Here is a 25604-nt window from a genome sequence, read left to right on the forward strand (position 1 = left end):
ATCCAGTTATGATTGGTGGGGCGCTGTAAATGTTACATGTTTCAGCTCCTGCTACCAGACACCAGGCCCATCCTGCCAGTGTGGGGGCAGGGGAAGAGCCAGAGGTGGGTTGTGGGTGCTGTCAGGGGCGGAGCCATGGGTGGGGTTGTGGGTGGGGTCAAGGGGGCCCCGTCAGGTAGGCTGTATATGGGGCCCCATGATTTCTAAACAGCGGCCCTGGTCCCATCCCTAATTTGATAAACACAAAAGAATACCCTCTAGATGGGACTTAAAAGGACCACTAACACAAATGTTGAATAGAAAATTATTTAATAAATTGTTATAGATCAAACAGAATAATCAATGATAAAAAGTGGTATATAGTCTAGAAAGTACATACAATGAACAAATGACAAAAAGGGTGTTGTACCCCAATAGCTGATGCATTTCCAGTTTTTTGTTACACCTTTGTCAGGAACTTAGAGTAGAGTATGGTCAGGTGTATTTTAGCTCAATTGGAATGATTCCAATTATGCTTGAACGGTAGTCAGGGCAAGGTTATAGCCAAGGCCTCAAATGGAACTCCTGGATTAACCTAATAGTCCCCGATTTCATATACCCTGCAAGTATGGTAACCGCAAATGAAGCATCTCCCCTTTCTATGTCCACGCACGGACACAGAAAGGGGAAATGCTTCATTTGCGGTTACCATACTTACAGGGTATATGAAATCAGGGACTAGTAGGTATTACCTGTTAATCCAGGAGCTCCATTTGAGGCCTTGGAAATTTGTTTATGTTCATTGTATGAACTTTCTAGATGATCTACGTCTTTTTATCATTGATTATTCTGTTTGATCTACAACCATTTCTATTCAATGTGTGTTGGTGGTCCTTCAAAGTACCATCAAGGGGGTATTCTTTGTTGTTTATCATATACAAAAAAAGCAAACTAGCCCCTTTTGGTTGGAACTTCGCTTTAACAATACATACATATATGCAAAGCACAATAAGTATCAGCAAATAAGAAAAGTGTCAAAAAAACTAAATTATTATTATTGCATTCCCAAAAAACAGTCATAGAAGTGAAACTGCTTCATTCCAGCAAGTGCTGAAGATATAACGAAGTGAAAAACACTGCCACAGGTTATGCTCTCACCTTATTATAGTGACCCTGACAACAAATGTACAAATGCACTGTTGTACTAGAGCCGATTTATTATACAACAGTGCATTTGGACCTTTGTTGTCAGGGCCAATATAAAAAGGTTAAAGTATGCCCTGTGGGGATCACTATGGTGGAGGTGCTTTTCACTTACAAATATCTTGTGCACTTACTAGACAGAATCTGCTTCACTTCCAATAGATGTGTACGGGTCTCCACTTAGACAATCTGCTTTATAACAAAAAGAAAGAAAAATTAGAAGATTGCACCCACACTAACAAAATTCCATATTTCTTTGCCCTGCGTAAACTAGTAAATACCTACGATGGTAGCATAAGTTTAGTAACACACTCTTAAAATTGTACAGTACAGGACATTATAGGAGTTATAGACGTGTACCTTCAGCTGATTGGACACTGGGAAAGCTTTAAAAAGACTTGCCCCTGGGCACCTCTTCTATAACCCTACCCACTTCATGAGTCCTCAGTTTCTTGCTACTTAAGTACCGGTACTTTATTATTTTTATTTTATTTTCAGGTTCCTCATGGTTTTCCAATGCCAAAATAGAAGCAATGTATTTGGATTGGTGCAACCTCCGTAAAAGCTTGGGAGGCGACTGTACCCAAACCCTTTGCTGTTGTGATCACCTGTAATGTTGCTTTGGGCACTCACCTTGGCACCCCACAGAGGAATGACAGAGACCAGGCAAATGAAGTCAATGCAAAAATCACAGGTGAACTCTGCCGAAAGCCTGCACTAACTCAACCTTGGTGACGAAACATACCTTGCACCAGAGCAAGAGCCAACTCTAACATAAGTGTCAGCAGACCATTCTAACTCTACATTTGGCACAAACAAATAGTCTATTGGACGAAGGCAGAATTTTCTGCATCTACGTCACATTTTCTCAGATTACCGCCATCTTTGTCCAGAGCCACTTGGAGAAAGCTGTGGAATTTTTTTTTCCCACAGATTGTCACTAAATTGAAGAAAGGGTTGTCATGCAACATATTTGAAAACGTTGAACTACTCTGTGCCTCTGTCTGCACAAACGTATTGTGCAACCTGACTCCGTCTCACCATGTCACTTGCATACAGAGACCTGTAAAATCTTGCAAAAAACATTCTATGTTCAGAAGTTCGTAAGTGCAGTTTATGATGAATGGGTCACTCCTGAAAGAATGTTAGTTCCTCCCCATAATCTTTGCTCAACTCTATCCAGTGGGAAAATGGAAATTTTTATATATCTTGAAGTATAGGACACAGACATCAAATTCATACACCATGCGTTAGACGTTTACCTTTGGGTGATTAGACATTGGAAATCTTTTGGAGGACTTGGAGGAATGCCTCACTTATAATCCTAGGGGTTAACCGATATCTCTAGGAAGCATAATGTTCATCGCCACAGGTAATGTATGATCAGTGAAAGACAACAGGAAGTACCTCTAGATTGGTTTTTATAGGACATTTAAAACTATATATATTATTTATATATAATATTTCCACATGCAAATAAAAGATACTGTGGAAAAAAGGGAAAAGATCAAGAAGACTTTTTTTTATTTTTTTACATGCACTGGCAACCACCAATAAGGAAAAAAAGCAATGGGTAACTATAATGTTAAAATCCTACCAAGTTTAGTTAGGTCAGCAATGCATGATGCCAAATACTGCAGAGATTCCTCTTCATTATTAGGATCCAGAAGGGCCAGTAGTAATTCCTCAAAGCACTGACTTTGTACAATGACCTATAGCAAAAACAAAAGAACTATCCTCAGACATTGTTGAATGTTTACCACCACTTAATACTAGTGTAGAAAAACGCAGTGCAACTCAGTACCATTAGAGCCTGTTCACACTGAGGCAGCACTACTTGCAGCGCGACTGCCTCAGGCGACCGGGATCCGACTTTAGCGGTGGCTTGTGAAATGACTTCTGTATAGAAGTCAATGCAAGTCGCCCCAAAAGTCGTACAGGAACCTTTTTCTAAGTCGGAGCGACTTGAGTCGCTCCGATTAGAACGGTTCCATTGCATAGAGCGGGACACGACTTGTCAGGCGGCTAAGTCGCCTGACGGGTTGCCCCTGTGTGAACCGACCCTTATTATATAGTATTATTCAGTTAGAATAACAACAATGCTTTTGCTGATCCAGGGTTTTAAGCAGCATAGATAAAATGTAAATTAAAAAAGCCCCCCAACCTGTTAAACCAGCCTCCACGGCTCTCCTACTTACTTCAGAGTGGAGAGTGGGAGACAGCATAGTGCTGGATGGAGGGCAGTAGCGGCTTCAGTAAACCTTTTTTTGTTAACCAGCAGGCGATTGGTTGCTAGGCGGTCCTAGCAACCAAATACCAACTTATTATAAAAAAAAATGTAAAAGCACATCACTAGTGGCCAAAAAGCACCCCTTACTGCCAACGTGCTCCATCCCAGTGTGAAAGTGCCCTTAAGGAAAATTGTACATGTATGTCAGCCCAAGGTAAACTGTTTAACACAGCTGTACGGTTTCCTAGATCTCAATTGCAGTTTACTGATTTCATCTGTTGCTTTAAATTGCTCCTCAATTGACGTGAATATCCACACCCACTAAAAGAATTGTCCAACTTACTTTTTGCGTCACTAGAAAGCATCTACTAGACAACTTACAAAAACATTACCAGCCACAACCATGACAAGTAGGGATGCCTCTAATGTTTTCCTTAGCATGAACAGCACCGTTCCTTATACTTTGTAGGCGCTACTGGAATACATAGGAAGAACACTGCTGATTTATACACATGCTGGAGTTCTACATCAATCTCCAGGCACTGCAGTACATTGTGGTGTGCTGTGTCAGAAAAACGGTTTATGCTAAATGTTTGATCCATTCTAGTGCATTGGCAGCCTATTCATTTGAATAAGTTGCTTTAACACAATATTAATGCAATGTACCAGAATGAACAGGCCCACAAGGGCCCTTAATATCTTACAGAAAAGTCCTTTTGACCAACATAGAAAATGCTCCTATGAGAATCACCCTTTGACTTCAGCATTTCCTAGCAGATATAGGTACCTCTATGTTCTCTGCTTGGCACAGATTCTGGATTGTGCAAGCCGCATGGATCACAACCACAGGGTTTGCCCTCTCCGTCTGCATCAACATGGCTAAATGCTGAAGCATTTCTTCGCACAAGACATCCTGAAAAAAAAAATAAAACTGATAATGAATGTGTTCTGACAGTATAAAGCAGAAAACATATTTTCCTAAAAAACATAACAAGCTTGCCGAACTCTGCAGATAAAAGTTTAAACTGCATTTATGACAATTAAACACTACACGCAAGCAATTCATCTTAATCTCACAAACAATTTATGGTTTATCCTGACACAATACTCTTTGATGTTCACTTGTCACCCATAAAACATTTTATAAAACAATAGTGTTTAAAAACCTTTGATCAGTTTGGGATGATGCCCGCATAAGGTTGGGGATATGCAGGGCGGGGTGGGGGGAGGGTTAGGCAAGACTGTTGGTTTTCAGGATTAGAATAGTATATATATGCTGTATAGTACGAAGTAAAAGCACCCATTTGCGGGATGATAAGTTATGTTTTATCAATATGCAGAGACTGCTACGGCAGAAGCGGCCCTACGGGCAGCCCAATACTGGTATCCTTTGGGGAAATTGGGGTGATGCACCCTGTTACCTACACACATGCATTATACGCTGGCCTCACTCCTGATATGCATCATTGACGTTCCTCACGTGGAACGTGAGAGGGGTCGGGGACAGTATTAAAAGAGCAGCGGTATTCACACTCCTTAAGAAATGCAGGGCGGATGTGGTTGTACTGGTGGAAACACATGTAGAGGGGAGGTTGCAGATGGCTATGAGACGTCCCTGGGTGGGCTTGATGTATCATTCGACCCACATGTCCCATTCACGGGGGGTGGCAGTGTTGATTGCCAAAACTGTCCATTTTGAACTAGGGGAAGTGCTCACAGACCCACAGGGACGGTATGTATTTATATACGCAAAACTGTATGGTGAACGCCTACTTATTTTGGCCTACTATGTTCCCCCACCGTTCTCCGCTTCTATATTGCTGGCGGGGTTCTCCTTCAGGGCAAAGCATGATACCACGCCGGCAATATGGTTGGGAGACTTTAATGCTGTTATGGATCCTAAGCTGGATCGTTTACGCCCTGCGCACCCTACAGGGAGTTCTGCCGGTAATGGTAGGCTGCCGCAACTGATGGCATCCTTCCACCTGGTGGACTCGTGGAGGCACAGGTTCCCTGCCACACATGCTTTTTCCTGTTTCTCCTCGTCCCATAATACATTGTCCCGGATAGATTACATATTTATCTCACAGGGTCTTACTCCTCGTTTACTAGATGCATCCTTTGGCCCACGGTCCCTATCGGATCATAGCCCATACCAAATTTCTCTTAGCATTCCGAGACAAGCCCAAATGGACGTGGCGTTTGAATCCCTTTTGGCTTACATTGTTGCCGGAGGGGGAGGAATGGAGTCGGTTTTTTGAGGATAATGATTATTCAGCAAGCCCCTCGGCGGTTTGGGAGACCTTCAAACTCCATGCCCGTGCTACCCTGGTGTCCCACATTAATAAAATTAAGGCAAAGTCAGTGGAGGAGTTGAGGTGGCTTTGGAGGGATTAGCTGTGGCGGAGAGTGGTCTTGTACGAAATCCCTCAGCTGCTAACGTGGCCCAGCTCCGCCTGCAAACCAGGGTAGATCATATACATTATGCGAAAGCCAAACAAAAGCAGGTTTTTTCTCAAGCAAAAATTTTTTGAACATGGAGAACGGGCTGGCAAACTCTTATCACATCTGACACGTAGTGAGGGGAAACCCCCAATAGTTATTACTCTAAAAGGCCCAAACGACTTTTTAGCTCGATACTCCTCCACGGCACAACCCAATTGTGACCTTATGACCGCTTTTCTAGAAAGGATAGACCTACCCCAACTCACGGCAGAACAAATTGACATGCTAGAGGCCCCGCTTACCCTAGAGGAGATTACTGTTGCGGTTGCTAACTTTGCCCACTCTAAGGCCCCGGGCTCGGATGGCCTGCCGGTAGAATTCTACGCACGTTTTTCTGAGGTTATTTCGCTCAAACTGCTGATACTTTACAATCACTTGTTCCAAATATTTGAACTACCTGCATCCATGAAAGAGGCCACTATAGTCCTGATACCCAAACCAGGGAAAGACCCCTTGCTCCCGGAATCGTACCGTCCCATCTCATTGTTGCAGGTGGACATTAAAATTCTAGCTAAAATCCTTGCTCTGCGCCTCAATCGGGTTATTCTTAAACTTATCCACCCAGATCAGGCGGGCTTTATGCCAGGCCGCAACACATCCTTTAATTTCAGAAAGCTTTTCATTAATCTGCAAACGCACCATGAGGAAATAGGTACGAGAGTGGTCATGTCACTTGACACGGCTAAGGCGTTTGACTCCGTTGAGTGGCCATATTTGTGGAGATGTCTGCAGAGCTATGGTTTTGGTTCTAATTTTATACGATGGGTGCGGCTTTTGTATCACGAACCAATGGCCAAAGTGGTGGCAAATGAATGGCCCTCCCCATTATTCAATCTTGGTAGGGGTACACGACAGGGCTGTCCACTATCCCCGCTCCTATATGCCTTGGCTGCGGAACCTCTAGCTATCACTATACGTGCTGATCCAGTAATTAAGGGTCTACAGTTGGGACATGTTATTGAGAAGATCAGTCTATATGTGGACGATACGCTATTGCATCTCTCTGACTCAGACTCCTCCTTGACTAGAGCCTTGATGGTTATAGAGCAGTTTGGGATATTTTCTGGCCTTAAAATTAATTGGAATAAGTCCCAGAATTTGCTGCTGGACAGCTTTCCCCCAACCAGATCCTTTTCTCTCCAATTAGAAATAAACTCTGTACATGGTCCCGCCTTCCACTGGGGGTGTGGGGTCGAATTAATCTCATCAAAATGATTCTATTGCCCAAAGTGTTGTATACCCTTTGGCATTTCCCAATATACCTCCCTCTAAAGTACTTTAAGAAACTAGAAGCCCTTCTAAACCCCTTTGTGTGGGGTAAAAATAGACATAAGCTGGCATGGCAAAAGCTCAAGAACCTGACAGATAGGGGAGGTATGGCGTTAGCAGACTTTAACCACTACTACATTGCAGCACAGCTTTCCCAATTTTTTCATCTTGACAAAGCTGATGGTGTTCGCTTCATGACCTTGATCTGCCCTAAATGGGCTCAACGTACAGGTGATCAGGGCTGGACTGGGACAAAATTTGGCCCTGGACTTCATCCAGACTGGCCCACTTTAATTTTGCAAACACACACAAAAAAAGTATATAAACTATACGCAAAAAAAATAAGTAAAACATTCCAATGCAAGTATAAACGGCTTTTTTTTTTATTATTTAGAGAAAAAGATGCAATTAACGTGGACAGTGACAATAAATTTTTTTCCCACAAATAGAGCTTTCTTTTGGTGATTTTTGATCACCTCTGGGGTTTTTATTTTTTGCGCTATAAATGAAAAAAGACCGAAAATTTTGAAAAAAAAAAACGCATATTTCTTTATTTCTGTGACAAAATTATGCAAATTATTAATTTTTCTTCATAAATTTTGGCCACAATTTATACTGCTACATATCTTTGGTAAAAATAACCCAAATTAGTGGATATTATTTGGTCTTTGTGAAAGTTAGAGAATCTACAAGCTGTGGTGCGAATCGCACAAAATTGATCACATCTGATGTACTGGTGGCCGATCTCACTTCTTGTGACCCGAACAAGTCAGGAAAGTACAAATACCCCCCAAATGACCCCTTTTTGGAAAGTAGACATTCCAAGGTATTTAGTAAGAGGCATAGTGAGCTTTTTGATGTTGTCATTTTTTTCCCACAATTCTTTGCAAAATTAAGATTTTTCTTTTTTTTTCTTTTTTTCTTTTTTCTCCACAAAATTATCATTGTAATAGGTTATTTCTCTCACGTGGCATGTGTATACCACAAATGACACCCCCAAAAAAATTCTGCTACTACTCCTGAGTATTACAATACCACATGTGTGGCACTTTTCCACAGCCTGGCCACATAGAGAGGCCCAACATGCAGGGAGCGCTATCACGTGTTCTAGGAGCATAAATTACACATCTAACTTGTTGACTACTTATTACACTTTTGAAGGCCCTGGAGCACCAGGACAATGACACATGGCACTGATGACAGATGGCACCAATATGTGGCACTGATGACGCGTGACACTGATGACAGATGGCACTGATAAGTGGCATTGATGACACGTGACACTGACAACAGATGGCATGTGACACTGACAGGTGGCACTGACAAATGGCACTGATGACACGTGGCACTGATGAGATGGCACTGGGGACAAATGGCACTAACAGGTGGCACTGGGGACAGATAGCACTAACAGGTGGCACTGGGGACAGATAGCACTGGGGCAGCATGGCACAGGGGCGGATGGCACTTTTTTAAATTTATTTTTTTATTTTCCCACTTACGGCCGCTGCAGCCGTTCATCTCTCCCCTCTCACACGCTGTCTGTGTGAGGAGGGAGAGCGGCGCTGAGAGATGATCTCATATGTTTACATACACTCGCGCTGTAAACGGCCGCTGTGAATGGCCGTTTACAGCGATCTGTGTCTCCGGGGGACAGGGCAAACACAGAACTTCCCCGATGCGCGTCCGCGGCGGCGCGCATTGCGGAAGTAAACACCAGGATGTCCAGGGACGGCCTCCTGGACGAAAGCGCCCGCTCTATAGCCGTCATTCGGCTATAGGGCGGGAAGAGGTTAATCAGTTACCGTGGACAGTAGCAGTACATTTACTCCTACCCCCCCACCATGCTGCATGTTACAGATATCACAGACATGCCAGTTGATTTTCTTATTTAGTGCTTACTTGATGATACTGGTTAGGTTATGCATTACTTTGTCCCTGGACACTGACCCAGTCTGTGATGCTGTCTGGAGTGGAATCCTGCAGGCTGCAGCTGTGGAGTGTGGAGCAATGGTATGGTTCCTCGCTCCTCCTCGGCGGCGCTTTCCCTTCACTCCCAGGCCTGGCAGCTAAGCTTGAACTCCTCCCATATCCCCGGGCCGCCTCCGCCCTCCGACCGTGACGTCACGGCGCTGGGACAAGTAAGATAAGGGGAGTGAGTGGCAGCGTCACCAGGGGGGTTGCACTTGTGCGCTGGCCCAGGTGCTGTGGTGGAGCCGCGGCCGCCGAAAACAAAAAAAAGGAATAAAGCTCAAACTGGCAACCGGTCCAGCGGCCCACTGAGCCAATCGGCCCACCGGGAATCTCCCGGTAGTCCCGATGGCCAGTACAGGCCTGCAGGTGATCCACTATATGCTATTACTATGGGCACAAAATGTAGGAGCTTAGGTGATGATACCGCACCCCTTCTACACCAATACAGACGTATTTGGGATATAGCCTCCGGTAAATTGGGAATCCCAACTTACACTGATTACACCCCACTGTGGAATAATAATCATATGAGGGAATTTGCTACCATACCAGGGCAGGAACTATGGAGCAAGTGTGGGGTGTTTTACTTACACCACTTAATTTCTGGCAGCACTCCCAAACCCTTTATTCAATTGCAGGAAGAGTTTGCAATACCATGCAACATGCATTTTCAATACCTACAGGTAAGACATGTGACTAATGCACAATTCCCTTGAGGAACATGCCCACATCCCACCCCCATTCTCTGTGGCCAAGAGCAAAGATCCCAAGGGCCTCATTTCGTCATATTATGATACGCTATCTGCTCCAATTGCCTCCAAGGTCACATATGCCCCGAAGGGGAGCTGGGAGAGGGACATAGATTACATGACAGATGAGAATGGGAAGAAGCACTTGAGACGTGCAAGGAGGTGTCCCCTAAATTATCAGATAGAATTACCCAAATTTTTATACTGCATAGCGCTTACCTCACCCCGATTAGAATAGCGAAATATAAACCTGAGGTCCCCCCTAGCTGTCCAATGTGTAAAGTGGCCGCTGGCACCTTTTTCCATCTTGTATGGGCATGCCCTTTGCTACAAGGGTTCTGGATTCAGGTGGTGAATTTTCTGCATGACAATATGGGCACACCTGTTGGTCTGGACCCCAAACAATGCTTGTTGGGTGTATACCCGGGAGTACTCGACAAGAGTACCAAATTATTCCTGCAGGAAACTTTGTTGCGAGAAAGCTTATCGCCAGGCAGTGGATGAGATCTCCACCACCAACATTAGCAGAGTGGAAAGCTGACATTAACCTGACTCTGCCGTACAAAAAATGCATTTACATCAATAGGGGGGTGCCCATTCAAATATAATAAAGTGTGGGACCTCTGGCTGAATGACTCTGACACCTGCATATAACCATTGTTAGACCCCGCCATTTTTAAGTGCATAAATCTGCTGCTGGTTTGATACTCAAGGTGCTAAATGCTACAGGGGATATAATGTTTGGATACGTACCTGTACTCTATACTGAATGTACTATAGAATGCAAACTGTAGGTACGCTGCTGTAAACTACTTTCCTACATGTTCTTTACTGTAAACTATGTTTTTTGATATCTGTGCTTTACTTCAATAAATCGTTGTTAATTGAAAAAAAAAAAAAACCTTTGATAAGGCTTGATGGTTTGTTCATTCTCACAGGATCCCTGATTCAAAGGTCAAAATCAACACACGTTTAATCATCTATGCTCTTCTACATTTTCTGGGTGAGAGGGCTTTGGATTCAGGTCCCCCAAATATCATTTTATTCTGCAGAAAACATGCTTTCAGTATTTTCTATATTTTTGCGGACAAAAATTAAAAAAGTAGTTTAGCCATCAGCACAACTATAGACCACAATGGTAACAATGTAGTGACCAATATGGCATGGGAGCGGAGTAAGGGTGAGGAGGAGATGTCCCAAGAGAATGTTAGCTGAAGCTACAGTGGGCGCATGATCACCAAAATGGGATAAATGCAGGTTGGAAAAGTGTTGCCTAGTCTGACGAATCGCTATCTGGTAAAATGTGCAGACACGCCTAGTATGTAGTAAGCAACATAAATGAATCCTGTTTTTTTTGTGTCAACGTTAAACACTAGTTTTTTGTAATTGGGTGAGAAATGTTTACTGTGGAAAACACATTAGGCCCCTACATACAATCGGCAGTGTCATGTGAAAGCCACAGTGAAGTGAAAAATAGGATCCATGGTACCACCAATCAAGGAACAATTAATGAGGATACTTGATGACCAACAAAACAAATCTGGCAACACAACACTACAGCATATTTGGGTGGTATTATAGGAGAAATCATAGACTCAACCAGTTAAAAAAAATCTGCTCCTTCAGATATCTATTATTCTATCATCTAGTATTATGTTTAAACGTGTAATATAAAAGAAAAAAGGGAAAGTCACAGCGATGTTTTGGTCACCGGCTCTTGTAATTGGATTTGTCTTTACGTTTTATCAACACATAACTAGGTTTATCAATTTGAAAAAGGCGTACATCTGATGTTATAAAAAAAATAAAATAAAGTTTACGTCAACACAGGCATGAAACAGGACAAAATTCAACAAAGCTTAAGTCACATGGTTACCATGATTCCAGGTGAATGAGACATGGTGCAGAGAAGAGTAATGGAAGCTTGCCGGACATCTCTACTGCTAGAGTTAAGCAAGTAAAGGACGAGAGGCATTATGTCCATAGCTAGGAGGTGGGTTTGAACTTCCCCTTAAATCAGGAAAAAAAAAAAAAAAGGTCTTTAGTAAAATGAAAGAGGGCAGTCATGTCAGACATTATTCTTGAAATAAGAATGAACAAACAATTCAATGATGTGCCATTTTTTAAATCTGTCACATATTACTCATATAAGCCAATGCTATCTAATCTATGGCTCAGGTACACATTAAAAGATACTAGATATCCTTTAAACCCGGTCGGATACACCTAAAGGAAACCGGTAGTGAGGACAAATATGTAGGCTGCCATTGCTAAATTTTCCTTTTAAAAACTGGGTGCCATGGCAACTCAATGCCATTGGTATCTTTGGAGTTAATGACCCAGTACTGGAGTCAAAGACAGACAAGCAACAAGGTGGTTAGGGAAGAATAGGCTAAAAAGTTTAATTATTAGTTAAAAAAAAAGCAATAAAGAAATGCCTTACCACTTGAAGCTAGGTTATTTAAACAAAGACACGCCTGACTTGAGACCTGGTTAAAACAAACAGAAAAAAAAAAAAAAAATTGACAAGTTTATACCACAGAACTGATTTGCCATTTATGATCAGGCAGAGTTCAACCACTCCTCTGTGCAAACAGTATGTCGTATTCAGTATATCCCTGCAAGACATGCAACATTCCCTCATTTTTAGACTGTTTTAAAAATGTTGTATAGAGAAGACACCCTGGCATCAGGGATGGCAGCTCCCATAGTTCCATCCCCACAAGTTTACTTTTGAAGGATGTAAATAATGTGAATCACCTTCTGCACAGAGGAAGACATCAGAGACACCAGCATTCGAAGTAGGAATCTGTCACCAATGGCTAGCATGGCTTTATGATGCTCTGGATTAGCAGCAATGTTACCCAGTGAGGCACAGCTATAGTACTGCAGAAAAGATAAAACAAAGAAAGTGATATTATTCTTTAATAGGACATAACACCAATTGGCAATAAATACATCCCATCTTTGAGGATATAATTAGTTAAATTTATGCAGAGTAATATAAAAAGAAACCAATTATTTTAAAAACACTACAATAAGCCATTGAACGCAACAATGCGACAGAATATAAAAATACATTTTTAAGAAGAACAAAATAATTACAAATCAAATGTCGAACTTAGGACACAGTTGGGCATAATGTAAAACACACATTCAGGAAAATTCAAAATGGCCACAAGTTTTCTGGTGGTAATCCCATTAACCGCTTCCCGACCAGCAGAATAGCACGGGCAGGAGAATCGCATTCATGTTACGGCAGCCGTGACAATCGCATTCCATACAGAACCGATCAATCCCCATTCCTGGTCTGTCCGAATGGCCGGTTTCTGACGGACATGCATGCTGGAGAACCGGGGGGGGGGGGGGGGGGGGCGGGGGGCTAGGGGGTAGAGCTTCCCCCTGTCTATCAGAACAAAACAGCTTAACGGGGGGAAGATTGCTGAGCCAACGCTACATGGTTAGTACAGCCGACCGTTTTTTTTTTTTCCGGACAACCCACTGTATTGCACAAACAAAAGCACTGTAGTGTGTACTCAGCTTAAGCTTGTTTGACCAGAAAATGTGTTTCCTTTACATTGCAACCAATTCATATGGTACCAAAACAAAAGAATTTTAAGCAATAGTTCTGGGAATTTTCCATCCCATTCACTCATTCTAACCTTGGGGTTCATGCCATGAAATTGGCCACAAGTAATCCAAATAGTGGAAAACAAATATATTTGCTAGACTAGATCAAACTTTCTGTTTGACTGAATCAACTGGTAATCCAGTAATCTTGACCATAGGGACGTTCCCAAGCAGTGTCCTAATGAGGGGTGGGAACAGTAATAAAACTTCACCCACAACCAACGGTGCTCCCTAACAGGGGAGTCACCATCTTAACTAACCGCATCAGAACTTGCGGCCAACAAATGCAACAGTGCATTAATACTCAAAATTAAAAGTTTTTAAACAAAAGAAAGAGTGCAGAATTGCAACATTACACGGCCACCTGAAAAACCTTGCGGCCAAAGCAGGCATCTGAAAATGCGCTTACATCCACTTTGTAGAATTTGGTAAAGGTGTGAATGGACGACCAAGTCGCCTCCTTACACACTTGAGCGACTGACGCTTGATGTCAGAAAGCCCAAAAGTTTCCAATTGCCTTGGTGGAATGGGCTGTGACAGGAAAGGGGGGCACCTGCCACTTCAAGGCATAGGCCTGTACCACAATCCGTCTGATCCACCTGGAAATGGTGGCCGACAAGATCGCCATACCTTTTTTCGGACCAGCTACTGAAACAAACAGAGTCTGACTTCCGAAAGGGAGCCATGGCAGACAAATATACCCTTAGACCCCGGACCACGTCCAGATAATGAAGGGCCACCCTCCTTAGGATGTGTCGGTTTAGGACACAGAGATGGTAACACAATGCCTTCATTGATGTGAAACTCTGAAACCACCTTCGGCAAAAAAGATGGATAACCAGATAGGGCGACATGCAAGACAAGGCCGCCAGTTCCAAAACCCTCCTGGCCGATTTCTGAGAAAGAGTCAACAAGGGAATTTCCCTTATGTTCTCAAACGGCGGTTTCTGAAGCGCCGATAGCACCAGGTTTAGATCCAACGGGGGCAAAGGAGGGACTACATGCCAGACCCCTTGTATAAAAGTGCTCACTAGAGAGTGAGACGCCAGGGGTCATTGGGGAAAAAAAAAAAAAAACAGCCAAGGCTGATATTTGTCCGACAGGCCCCGGTTCCTTAGCACCTGGCTCTCAACAGCCATGCCATTAAAACCAGCGATGGTAAAGCAGGATGGAGAATCGGACCTTGAGACAGGTGGTCTTCTCGCAACTGTAGTGCCAGGGAGCGTTCGCAACCAGGTGTACTAGGTTGGTGTACCAGGGACGCCGAGGCCAATCTGGGGCAATCATTGTCACTGGAATCCCCTCGGCCTCCACTCTGCGGAGCAGACGTCGTAACAGTTTTAGTGGGAGGAAAGACGTAGATCAGTCAGTATTGTCCCCATGGAGCCACCAGCGCGTCTGACACATCTGCCCAAGAATCTTGTCTTGGATACGAATCACAGCACCTTCAGTTTGAGGCAGGAGGCCAGGAGATCCATCCCTGGTGTGCCCCACCGCAGGCACAGCAGCCTGAACACTTCCGGATGCAACGCCCATTCTCCTGGATCCAGCATTTGGCGATGGTCTGCGTGCCAGTTTCTACTCTTGGGATGTAAATGGCTAACAAGGCCGGTATATGTCTGCCCACTGAAGGATGTGAGCAACCTCCCATGCTGCAGCCCAGCTTTTTTGTTCCTCCTTGATGGTTGACATATGCCACCACCGTGGCGTTGTCCGACTGGATCCTGATCGGACGCCCTCTTAGTCTCGTCGACCATGCGGAGAGGCATAGCCTGATCGCTCGGAGCTCAAGCACACATTGATCAGCAACTTGGATTCCTCCCCCGACCAGAGGCCCTGGGTCGATTGTACTTCCAGTACTCCACCCCAGCCGGTCAGACTAGCATCCGCTGTGATCACTGTCCAATGCAGAGGTAGGAACGACTTTGCGGACCGAAGTGCCGGGGACCTCAGCCACCAGAGCAGGGAGTCCCTGACTGACTGGCTCACCCGAATCTGACAAACCAGGGATAACGGAGATTTATCCCATTTTGTCAATATCTCCTTCTGCAAGACTCTGGTGTGAAACTTGGTGTACGGTACCACCTCGAAGGAGGCTACCATGAGGTCCAGGACTCGCATGCATCCACCTGCAGTTCATCAATAACTTTACCGGGGCTCTGAGAGTCTGCAGTTTGTCTGAAGGGAGAAAAACTCTCGCTTCCACGGAGTCCAACAGTAAGCCTAGGTACTCCAAGCGCTGAGTTGGTATAAGCACTGACTTTTTGAGGTTCAACAGCCACCCAAATTCCTGCAGGGTTTGCATGGGGATTGCCACATCCTCCTTTAATTCTGAGGCAGAAGTTGCTCTCAGGAGGAGATTGCCTAGGTAACCTACGATTGCAATCCCACATTGCCGCAAAAACGCCAAAATTGGAGCCAATACCTTGGTGAAGACTCGGGGTGCTGATGCCAAGCCAAAAGGGAGAGCCAAAAACTAGTAGTGGGCTTCCCCTACTGCAAATCGTAGAAACCTCTGATGCCCGAGGCATATGGGTATGTGCAGGTACGCAGCCTGGATGTCCAAAGACGCTAGGGAGTCCCCTTGATGGAGTGCAGCGAACAACGGAGCGAACCAATTCCATTCTGAACCTCTGTACTTTTACAAAGCAACTGAAGGTCCATGATTGGACGTACCCCTTCTTTTTTGGGGACTACAGATTGGAGTAGAACGCCTGAAACCTTTCCGATTCCGGAACAGGCACTATCACCCGCGGTTTAGCAGGTCCCTTACTGCCCCCAATAGGGCCTCCCGGTGAGCCGGGAATAAGGGTATGCCGGAAGGTAAGAATCTGTTTGGTGGCCAAGAGAGAAACGATCTTGTAGCCAGAGGAAATCCAGTTTGCAGACCCATTGGTTGGACAGTTGAGAGGCCCACCGGGCTGCAAACTTCCAAAGGCAACCACCCACCCGAGAGACGGGCGGGGGCAAACCTTCATGCGGTAGCACTTTTGCTCGCAGGCTTGCGAGTCCAGGGATGTTTTTGTCCCTCAGAGGTCGACCTGTCGGACTGGGAGCCTTTAGCCGAAGTTCCCGACGGACGAAAAAATAGGATTTTTTGTACTTGCCGCAAAATACCCTTCTCTGTAATTCACAGACTGACACAGAATCTTCAGGGTATCATGCACAGCTGTGATAAGTGCTTCAACAAGTGATTTATCGCGCACGGACCCGGACGGGGACTCATCCTCCTTATCCGATCGGTACTGGTCAGCGTCATCTGAAAAACGACAGAGGAGGGATCACCAGCCTCAGCCGGGCCAGAGTCTGCGTCAGAGCTCTCCCCAAAGGACGAGAGGGGGCAGGATCCGCTTTTTAGCACCTTTACGTCCACGCACCGCCTCCATCTTGGCAACGAACGAATTGAGGACCGCCGACAAAGTGTCCCGCAGGCGAACCGGTTGCAATTGCCTGGATTTTGAGGGAAGAAACACCAGTTTCTGAAGCCATGCTGATCCTACCCTGTCTGCCACCTGAAGGGGACTTAGGACAGTGATGGTCCCACCCTCCTTACTGCTGCTGGCTGAGGGGCTCTTTCCCCCAGTACTCACCACCCTGAAAGGTTCTGCGCTCTCCAGCAAGTAGTGCCCATGTTCTCCGTCAGCTCCCAAGTGCAGAGGAATCCGCTCTGTCATTCAAAGCTGCTGCTAATGGCGCTGAAACCGCTCTGCAATGTGCTCAGGCTCAAAGAAAATGGCCGCCAAGCACCCAGTATAAAGGACATAAAGCACTGGGAAAATGTCCACCAGAATACAGGACCACATGCTGTCTCTAGAGAATGCTGAAAAACGTGCTAAGGCTACGAGAAAACGGCCGCCACCGTCCAGTATAAAGGACAAACCACAGGGAAAATAGCCACAGAGATACAGGAGAGCATGCTTTCCCTTGCCCATACCCAAGATGGCCACTGACACTGCAAAACCATGAAGCACAGAGCTAGAAAATGGCGGTGATCAGCGCTGCATGAGATCACAGACACAGCCTCGCAGGCACCTCCAGGGAGATAAAAACCACAACTCAGGACTTAGCTAGGCAGTGCAGCCCCCCCTCAGGCAAGAGCCCCCTCCCCAGAGAGCCCACACACACCGCTCAGCAGCCACATGCAGCATCCCCCACACAGGGAGGGGAGGGGGAGATAGGGACAGGCAGAGAAGAGAGGGAGGTGAGGGACCCCCGAATCGACCTCCCAGGGAACCCAGCCGGCTGTTGATGGCAGATCACAGGATCTTTAAAATTGCAAAAAGCAAAGCTTCTGCAGAAAAACTGATGGGCCCATCAGGGTTCCTAGGTCCTTCTCCTTCACTAGGCAAAATAAATAACATGTAATGCCTAGTCTTCTCCTAAGGGTGGCGTAACAACCCAATGGCTAAGAAGAGCTGTGTCAGTCAGTGAATATAAGAGAAAGAATCTTTTGAGCGGAAAATTAGGGCCTTTGCCTGCGGCGTGGCTCCTTAGTCTTCCTAGCCTGTGGGAGCAAGGTACTCTTCCCACCTGTGACATTCTTAATATCATCCAGCAAGGCTCCAAAGACCCGCTCACCAAGGAAGGGTAGAGCCGTCAAGGCTTTTTTTTTTTTTTTTTTTTTTTTTGATGCCTGGTTCACAGACCAGCATTTTAGCCAAATCAGGTGCCACAGCGCCACTGCTGACACTGAAGCCCTGCAGAGCAAAGGAAGCGTATCCAGGGCCGCGTCACAAACTTACTTAAGACCGTGCACTAACTGGTCTGCAAGTTCCACGCAGACAGGAGTAGCCTGCTGCTTCTTCAATTCGCAGTGCAAAAGTTTTGCCCATTCAGTAATTGTCTGCGCCACAAGTGCTGTGGCCAGTACGGGTCATATTGCTGACCCCACAACCATAAACAAGGAATGGGCCACTGCCTCGGTCTTCTTGTCAGAATGTAAAATGCAGGAGTCCCCTCCTCCTCCCTACCGGGATCGTGGTTACTTTGTTTAACCTGGATACTGGAGGAGTCCACGACTGGAGGAGCCGACCCTTTTTTAAGTAGGCTCTCCTCAAAGGGGTAGCACACCGCCATTCTTTTATGGGACCAAGAAGGTCCGTTGCCGGCTTCCCCGTTCCTTGTATATGAACTTATCGAAATAAGTCAGATACGGAAACACCTTAGGTATATGGGCTGGCTTACGGGACCCAAAAGGGACCGCTACTTCAGCAGAGGAACCTGCTGTATCCTGAATTTTCAGGGTATCACGCACAGCTGTGATGAGTGCGCCAACTAGCACTTTGTCCTGCGCGGACCCGAACAGGGAATCCTCACTGTCCGATCGGTCATGGTCAGCATCATTTGAAACAGAGCAGGGGCTGCCAGTCTCAGTGGGGCCAGAGTCTGCATCAGAGCTCTCCCCGGAGGACAGGGGGGGGGGGGGGCTGCTTTTTAAACACCTTTGCACCCTCACATTTCCTCCACCCTGGTAGCGAACGTTTCAAGGACCGCCGACAAAGCGTCCAAAGGCACTGCACTGTTTTCAGACGAGCCAGTTGCAATTGCAGGGAGTTCTGGGGAAGAAAACACCAGTTTCTGAAGCCATGCTGACCCACACTGTCTGCCACCCTTGGGGACTTAGGACAGGTGCACAATCCCACACAACTAGCTATTATATGAATTTAATCAAAACACAGGTGTGGTCAGGTGGATACAAAAAGAGTCCAAGCGTGCTGCATCCTACATTTAAAGTGGTTGCAAACGCTTACAAACCACTTTGACCTACAGGTAAACCTAGATTAAGGCTTACCTGTAGGTCCAAGAAATAGCTCGTAAACCTATACGGTTTAGTTGATATTTACCTGAAGACAGCCACCGATGTCTACGGCGCATGCGCCGTAGACATCAGCGCACAGGCGCACTGGGTAAGCCGCAGATCACGGCGATATGCCGCAAGTGTTGGCTCCCGTGCCCATGCACGGTAGTGACGTCATCGCTGCTCCGGCGAATCACATCGCCGGAGCAGCGAGACCCACCAAGAAGATGGACGCTCGGAACTACAGGGGACAGCGGTAAATACACTGGCTCCTGTGTCAGGTAAGTGACACATAATGGACTACTATGCGATGCATAGTAGTCCATTATGCTTTACCTTTGCAGGGAATGAAAGAGGAAGTAAACCCATTAGGGTTTACTTCCTCGGAGTTTAGAAAAAAAAAAAAAAAAACACAGCAGGACACGTATTTCAGTCTATGGTGGCTCACACGCTAGGCTAGTGATGGCAAACCTTGGCACTCCAGATGTTTTGGAACTACATTTCCCATGATGCTTAGCTACACTACACAGTGCATGAGAATCATGGGAAATGTAGTTCCAAAACATCTGGAGTGCCAAGGTTCGCCATCAATGCGCTAGGCTGTTCAGGACTCTCGGGAGACTATCTGTGCCTTTGGTATTATTGGCTGGCGCTGGATTGTTTTGACACCTTTACCTAAATCGTTCCGTTATGGTATTAAGATGGTTCAATACCATCTCCATCTGCCCTCTTTTCTCGTGATTTTTTGAGAATTGGTTTCATCCAATATTGTACGAGTTATGCATCTTATGGGATCTTCTAATACATTTAGATACTAGCCCTTTGGGTTTGGCTATTATACATAGTATACACAGTCTTTAGTGGAGGTGCACCATTTTGTCTTTTGTTTTATGGGATATCCATTCTGCGAATTTCCACGTCATTCATTAAGCTCCAGAAGCGTTTTCACCACTCAACCCTCATTGATGTTCCACTATCCTTAGATCATTTCTTATTCCATTTATTGGATAATCATGTGGTTGCTCCACTAATAAAGGATTTATATTTAAGTGGTAAATAAAATTGAGGAATAATTGGTGTGGATATCTGATGATTTTCTTTTTATGTACTGATTATTGTTTTGTCTTTGTAAAAAAAAAAAAAAAAAAAAAAAAATTGTAAATAAAATTATTTTTCAATTATTTAGTTGTAATCTGTGCCTAAAAATCCATCCACCCTCCTAGCTGCTGCAGACTGAGGGGCCCCCACTGCAGGAGTCACCACCCCACCCCAACTGAGTGCTGCATCGTTCATTTACAGGTGTCTGTTTAAAAAAAAAAAAAAAAAAAAAAAAATTTTTAAAAAAAACACGCTGTTCTGAGCAGCAGGGACCAGCGCCGAGGATAAAAAAAAAAACCATGCTGGGCTACAACAAAATGCCTGCCAGCCGTCCTGTAGGGACATAATCACAAAAAAATGGCCGCCGAGCTACAGAAAAATGGCCCCCGACCATGCTTTTCACTGAGGCACACAAAACTGGCCGACAAACAACTGTACACAATGAATGAAGAGAGATAATGGCGGCAGAACAGCGCTATGGCGATCAGCACATGCAGACCTCCAGACACCCAGCGGGGAGACCACAGACACCCCACAGCACCCAATCTACGGTCAGAGCCGCCCCCCCCCCCCCCCCCCGGAGGACCCCTGGGTGGGGGAATAGGGACAGGGAGAGAAGACAGGGATCTCCTAATCGACCTCCCAGGGAATGCCCAGCTGCTCAATCCCACCGAGGCAGGAAGAGCTATACTTACTGTCTGGACGAGCTGGGGACATCCCATCACAGACCCACTCCCGAGCAGTACGGGGTGGCTGCTGGCCACAGCACACTGACAAGGACATCGGTAGTTTGGTCATATGTGTGCTCCGGAGCGTTGCACTCACCGGCCGCCCCTGGAGCCTGAGGGGCATGTCGTGGCCGACCCAGCACGTAGCTAGGGTCTACACACATTCAATGGCCAGGCTGGGGAGACTACAAGGATCTAGATTATCCAGCCTGTCACCCAGCCGGCTTTTGATAGCAGTTCACAGGATCTTAAAATCTTGCGCAAAAGGCAAACATTAGGCAAAAAATAAAAATAAAAACACACACAGGACCGATAGTCCCCCAGGGAGTCTAAGTCCTTCTTCACTAGGCAGAAAAATAAGTGAGCTGCAGGAAGCAGGCTGAGGGGTTATTACCAGAGGGACCGCCCCCTGGGCGGAACTGTAAAGTTCTGTTTTTTCACATGTATTACATGTTCTGCCTAGTCCTCTCCTGAAGGTGGCGTAACAACCCTACGGTCAAGATTACTGGAGCTGTGTCCATCAATGAACGAAAGAGAAAAAACAAACAAACATACTGCCAGCATTCTCTTCTACATTCATGGCGACTGGGCTGTTATTTACAGTTAACCAGATTTAAAAATCTCTTAACCTGGTAATGACCCAACAAACAGGCATGCCTTGTACACAGGCACTTTGTGCAATAGGAGTAGAACAGTATAACAGAGATTATCACTGAAACAAGGCTACATCTCTAGGGGGCCCACCAAGCCATTTCCATAACTACTTTTGAATAAGTGTGCAGCCAAGTTCTGTCTTCTGTAGGAGAGGGGACAAATTGTGCAAGCTGGAAAAGTTACAGGAGCTGGAAGTAGAGAGGTAGGTGCCAAGGAGGGGTTATGAGGGTTGGTGGTTTAAAGTACAGGAGGGAAGGGGTGGGCATACTTCAGACGGTGTCGAAGGGGCTAGGGATGTCCAGAGCAGCAGGTATGGGACTAAAACTCGGGGGGCTCTGGCTAATAGCTAGCAATGGGATTGTGGCATGCCAGGCTACACAAATGACTGGATATGCTGGTATACAGTTCTTCTACAACTTTTATAGTGTTACAAGCCATATAAAAGCCTGTATATAGCAATTACCAGATTCTCACATTCATTCATTAATAGAAATGCGGAATCTCCCTTATTGCCAAAGGCCATAAAAAGAATTGCTTTAACATCTGCATACCAAATGTCTGCTTAATGGTTAAAAAATAAATAAAACAAAAGTATTCAGTACATAGCTATAAATATAGGCAACATTAATGCCTTGTACACACGGCCCGGATTTTTCAACGGAGTTCCGACGGAGTTCTGCCGAAACTGACTTGTCTACACACAATCACACCAAAGTCCGACGGATTCGACCGTGATGACATATGACCGGACTAGAATAAGGAAGTTCGTAGCCAATAGCTGCCCTAGTGTCGGTTTTCGTCCGTCGGACTAGCAGACAGACGAACTGATTTTTTGACCGGACTCCATCAGAAAGATTTGAAACATGTTCTAAATCTAAAGTCCATCTGATTTTGAAACAGCAAAGGTCCGATGAAGCCCACACATGGTCGAATTGTCTGATGGATTTGCTGTCAAAAAGTCCGGCCGTGTGTACACGGCATAATTACTATTTGGGATGCTACAGGACTTTTAATCATTTGATCTGTGCTTTGGCTCTCATTCCCTCGTTATGCCCAAATACCTTGTCAACTTTTTCCTCTAACCAGCCATCATATTAGGTACGCTCACAAATGTATGACTTAGATCTGGAATTCTGATTATATATTATAAAAAAAATTTAAATACATACATACACACACACACACATATACACTCTAAAGTCTAAGGGCTGGGCTCAGCCCTTCCTTCCCTGAGCTGGCTGTTTAGCTGTCGGCTAATTGCCAGCTCCCACCTCTCCACAGTTACTCAGCTGTTGATGATATCCTGCTAGTCAGTCCTGCCTACTTAAGCTGCCCAGTCCAGAGGATCTCTGCCTTCGCCAACATCACAGAAACTATCTCCTGCAAATCCTTTTCAAGACTTGCTTTGCCAACATCCCTTCTGGCTCCAGATCCTGCTTGCTGTTCCACTACATTGATCCCTGACTTCTGGCTTGGCAGACTATCTGTTCCGGTTACTGAACTCTGGCTATGGTTTTTCTACGTTTGTTCTGCTTACTTTTATTATTAATAAAGTGTGATTTATCTGTACTTCTGTCTCGGCCTGATTTCATGGTTTCTTACAAAGATTTATCAGTATATTCAAGGACTTGTTCCACTTCTCATTTCTAACTCTAATTCTTGGGTTAACTCTGGAACGCGCAGCAGAATGACCGTTCTATTAAAATGGAAAGCTTGTCGTCCCAGCAGGTAGTACCTCGCGCCTGGCGCCTCAACCCCTTTTGGCTAAAGGCACTGGGGGAGCAGGATGACTTAGCGGAGGAATGGCGTCGCTTTTTTGCTGTGAACAAAGGGACAGCGTCGGGTGGTAACGTATGGGAGACCTTTAAGATATACGCGCGCTCCATTTTGATTCGGCGGATCAATAAATTAAAGGGCTCTTCCAAATTACTAGCTGATCAAGCGGTCGAGCAGCTGGATGCTGCTACCCGTCGGTTTGTGGCAAACCCCACGGCAGAAGCTGCCTCGGCTCTTAGGCTCCAGACTAGGGTCCTGGATCATTTGCGCTTCGAACAGGCCAGACGCAAACATTTTTTCTCGCGGCAGCGCATATTTGAACAGGGGGAGAGGGCGGGCAAACTGTTGGCGTTCCTCGCCCATCAGGATGCGAGGCCGCCGGTGGTGGTGTCCTTAATGGACGAGAGTGGGGCACTTATTTCTGACCCAGAGACGGTAGCCGAAATGTTTAGGTCCTACTATGAGGATGTTTATGCTTCTCGGGTGGAGGTCACCCCACAGGAGACCCAGACGTTCTTACAAGAGGTCCTCTTCCCGCACCTTTCTGTGTCACAGGTTTCTGACTTGGAGGCCCCGTTCACTCTTGAGGAGGTTGAGTTGGCGCTCTCCTCCCTGGCCGCGTCCAAGGCCCTGGGACAGGATGGTCTACCCCTGGATTTTTACCACACGTACTCCGAGGTGCTAGCCCCCGAACTGTTAAATTTGTATACTTCCCTTTTTGACTCTGCCACTCTCCCAGACACTCTACGCCAGGCGACGATAGTGGTTATTCCGAAACCGGGTAAAAACCCACACCGCCCTGATTCTTACCGCCCGATCTCGTTGCTTCAGGCGGATGTCAAAATTCTAGCCAAGATGTTAGCAACCCGATTGAACTCGCACATTTTGTCCCTTATCCATCCGGATCAGACGGGATTCATGCCCGGCAAGAACACGGCAATGAATATCCGCAGGCTTCATATGAATCTGCAGGCTTCCCATGAGCGTGTGGGTACTAGGGCTGTGGTGGCGTTGGATGCGGCCAAGGCCTTTGACTCGGTGGAGTGGGAGTATTTGTGGGAGTGCCTTCGACGATTCGGGTTTGGACCTAATTTTTTGAAGTGGGTTAAAATTTTATACTGTTCCCCGGAGGCGCGGGTGGCGGTGAATGGGTGGCTGTCGGGTCCCCTTCCTTTGAGGCGGGGGACCAGGCAGGGATGCCCGCTGTCCCCGCTCCTCTATGCCCTGGCGGTGGAGCCGCTGGCTATATCCCTTAGAACCAATGTCCATATCAGGGGCCTTAGGATGGGTACGTTAGTGGAAACCGTTAGCTTATACGCTGATGACATGCTCCTATACCTTGAGGATGAGGGACCATTGCTGAGGGGGGCACTTTGTACCATCGAGGAATTTGGCAAACATTCAGGCCTTACTATTAACTGGGCTAAGTCGCAGATCCTCCCTATTGATGAGTCTCCTCCGATGCACGACGCGGCCTCCCTCCCGCTGAGCAGAGTATCCTCTATTCAGTACTTGGGAATCCAGATCACGAGGGAGCCCTCCGACTATATAGCCCATAATATTGAACCCCTGATTTCATATTTGAAGAGTAAAACCCAATCCTGGGCAAGGCTCCCCCTTGGGGTGATGGGCAGGATTAACCTAATTAAAATGATTCTGCTACCCGAATTTTTATACAAATTCTGGCACTCCTCCGTTTTAATCCCTCTTAAGTATTTTAAAACCTTGGATACTATCCTTAATTCCTTCGTCTGGGGCTCTGGACGACACAAATTAGCCTGGAATACATTAAAAAACCCAACTAACCTGGGGGGAGTCGCACTGCCCGACTTCCATGCATACTATATTGCTGCCCAACTCTCCCATTTCTTCCACCTTCATAAAACGGATGCCCCCAGATATAGTGCTTTGATTTGCAGAGTGCCACAGGGCCATTGCTCACTCCCCCCTGCAGGTTCTGTTTCGGGGTAAAGAGACTACTAGGCGTGTGGGGGGGTGGCGCCCCACTGCTT

At 45.9% G+C, this 25604-nt stretch overlaps 1 protein-coding gene across 1 annotated transcript in view; it reads right to left on the bottom strand.

Annotated features, from left to right (window-relative positions):
• Positions 1-25604, bottom strand: part of LOC143987783 (uncharacterized) — a 97623-nt gene that overhangs the window by 32141 nt on the left and 39878 nt on the right. Inside the window, exons 7-11 of the mRNA XM_077486798.1 lie at positions 12670-12795; positions 12353-12398; positions 11786-11919; positions 4200-4325; positions 2780-2894 (exon numbers count right to left, since the gene is read on the bottom strand). Of these exons, the coding sequence (XP_077342924.1) occupies positions 2780-2894; positions 4200-4325; positions 11786-11919; positions 12353-12398; positions 12670-12795 (547 nt within the window). The remainder of the gene's footprint in view (positions 1-2779; positions 2895-4199; positions 4326-11785; positions 11920-12352; positions 12399-12669; positions 12796-25604) is intronic.

This window comes from Lithobates pipiens, unplaced genomic scaffold (genome assembly GCF_037356315.1).
Source record: "Lithobates pipiens isolate NorthernLeopardFrog02 unplaced genomic scaffold, aLitPip1_a1.2 Scaffold_18, whole genome shotgun sequence".
In the NCBI taxonomy this organism is placed as follows: domain Eukaryota; kingdom Metazoa; phylum Chordata; class Amphibia; order Anura; family Ranidae; genus Lithobates; species Lithobates pipiens.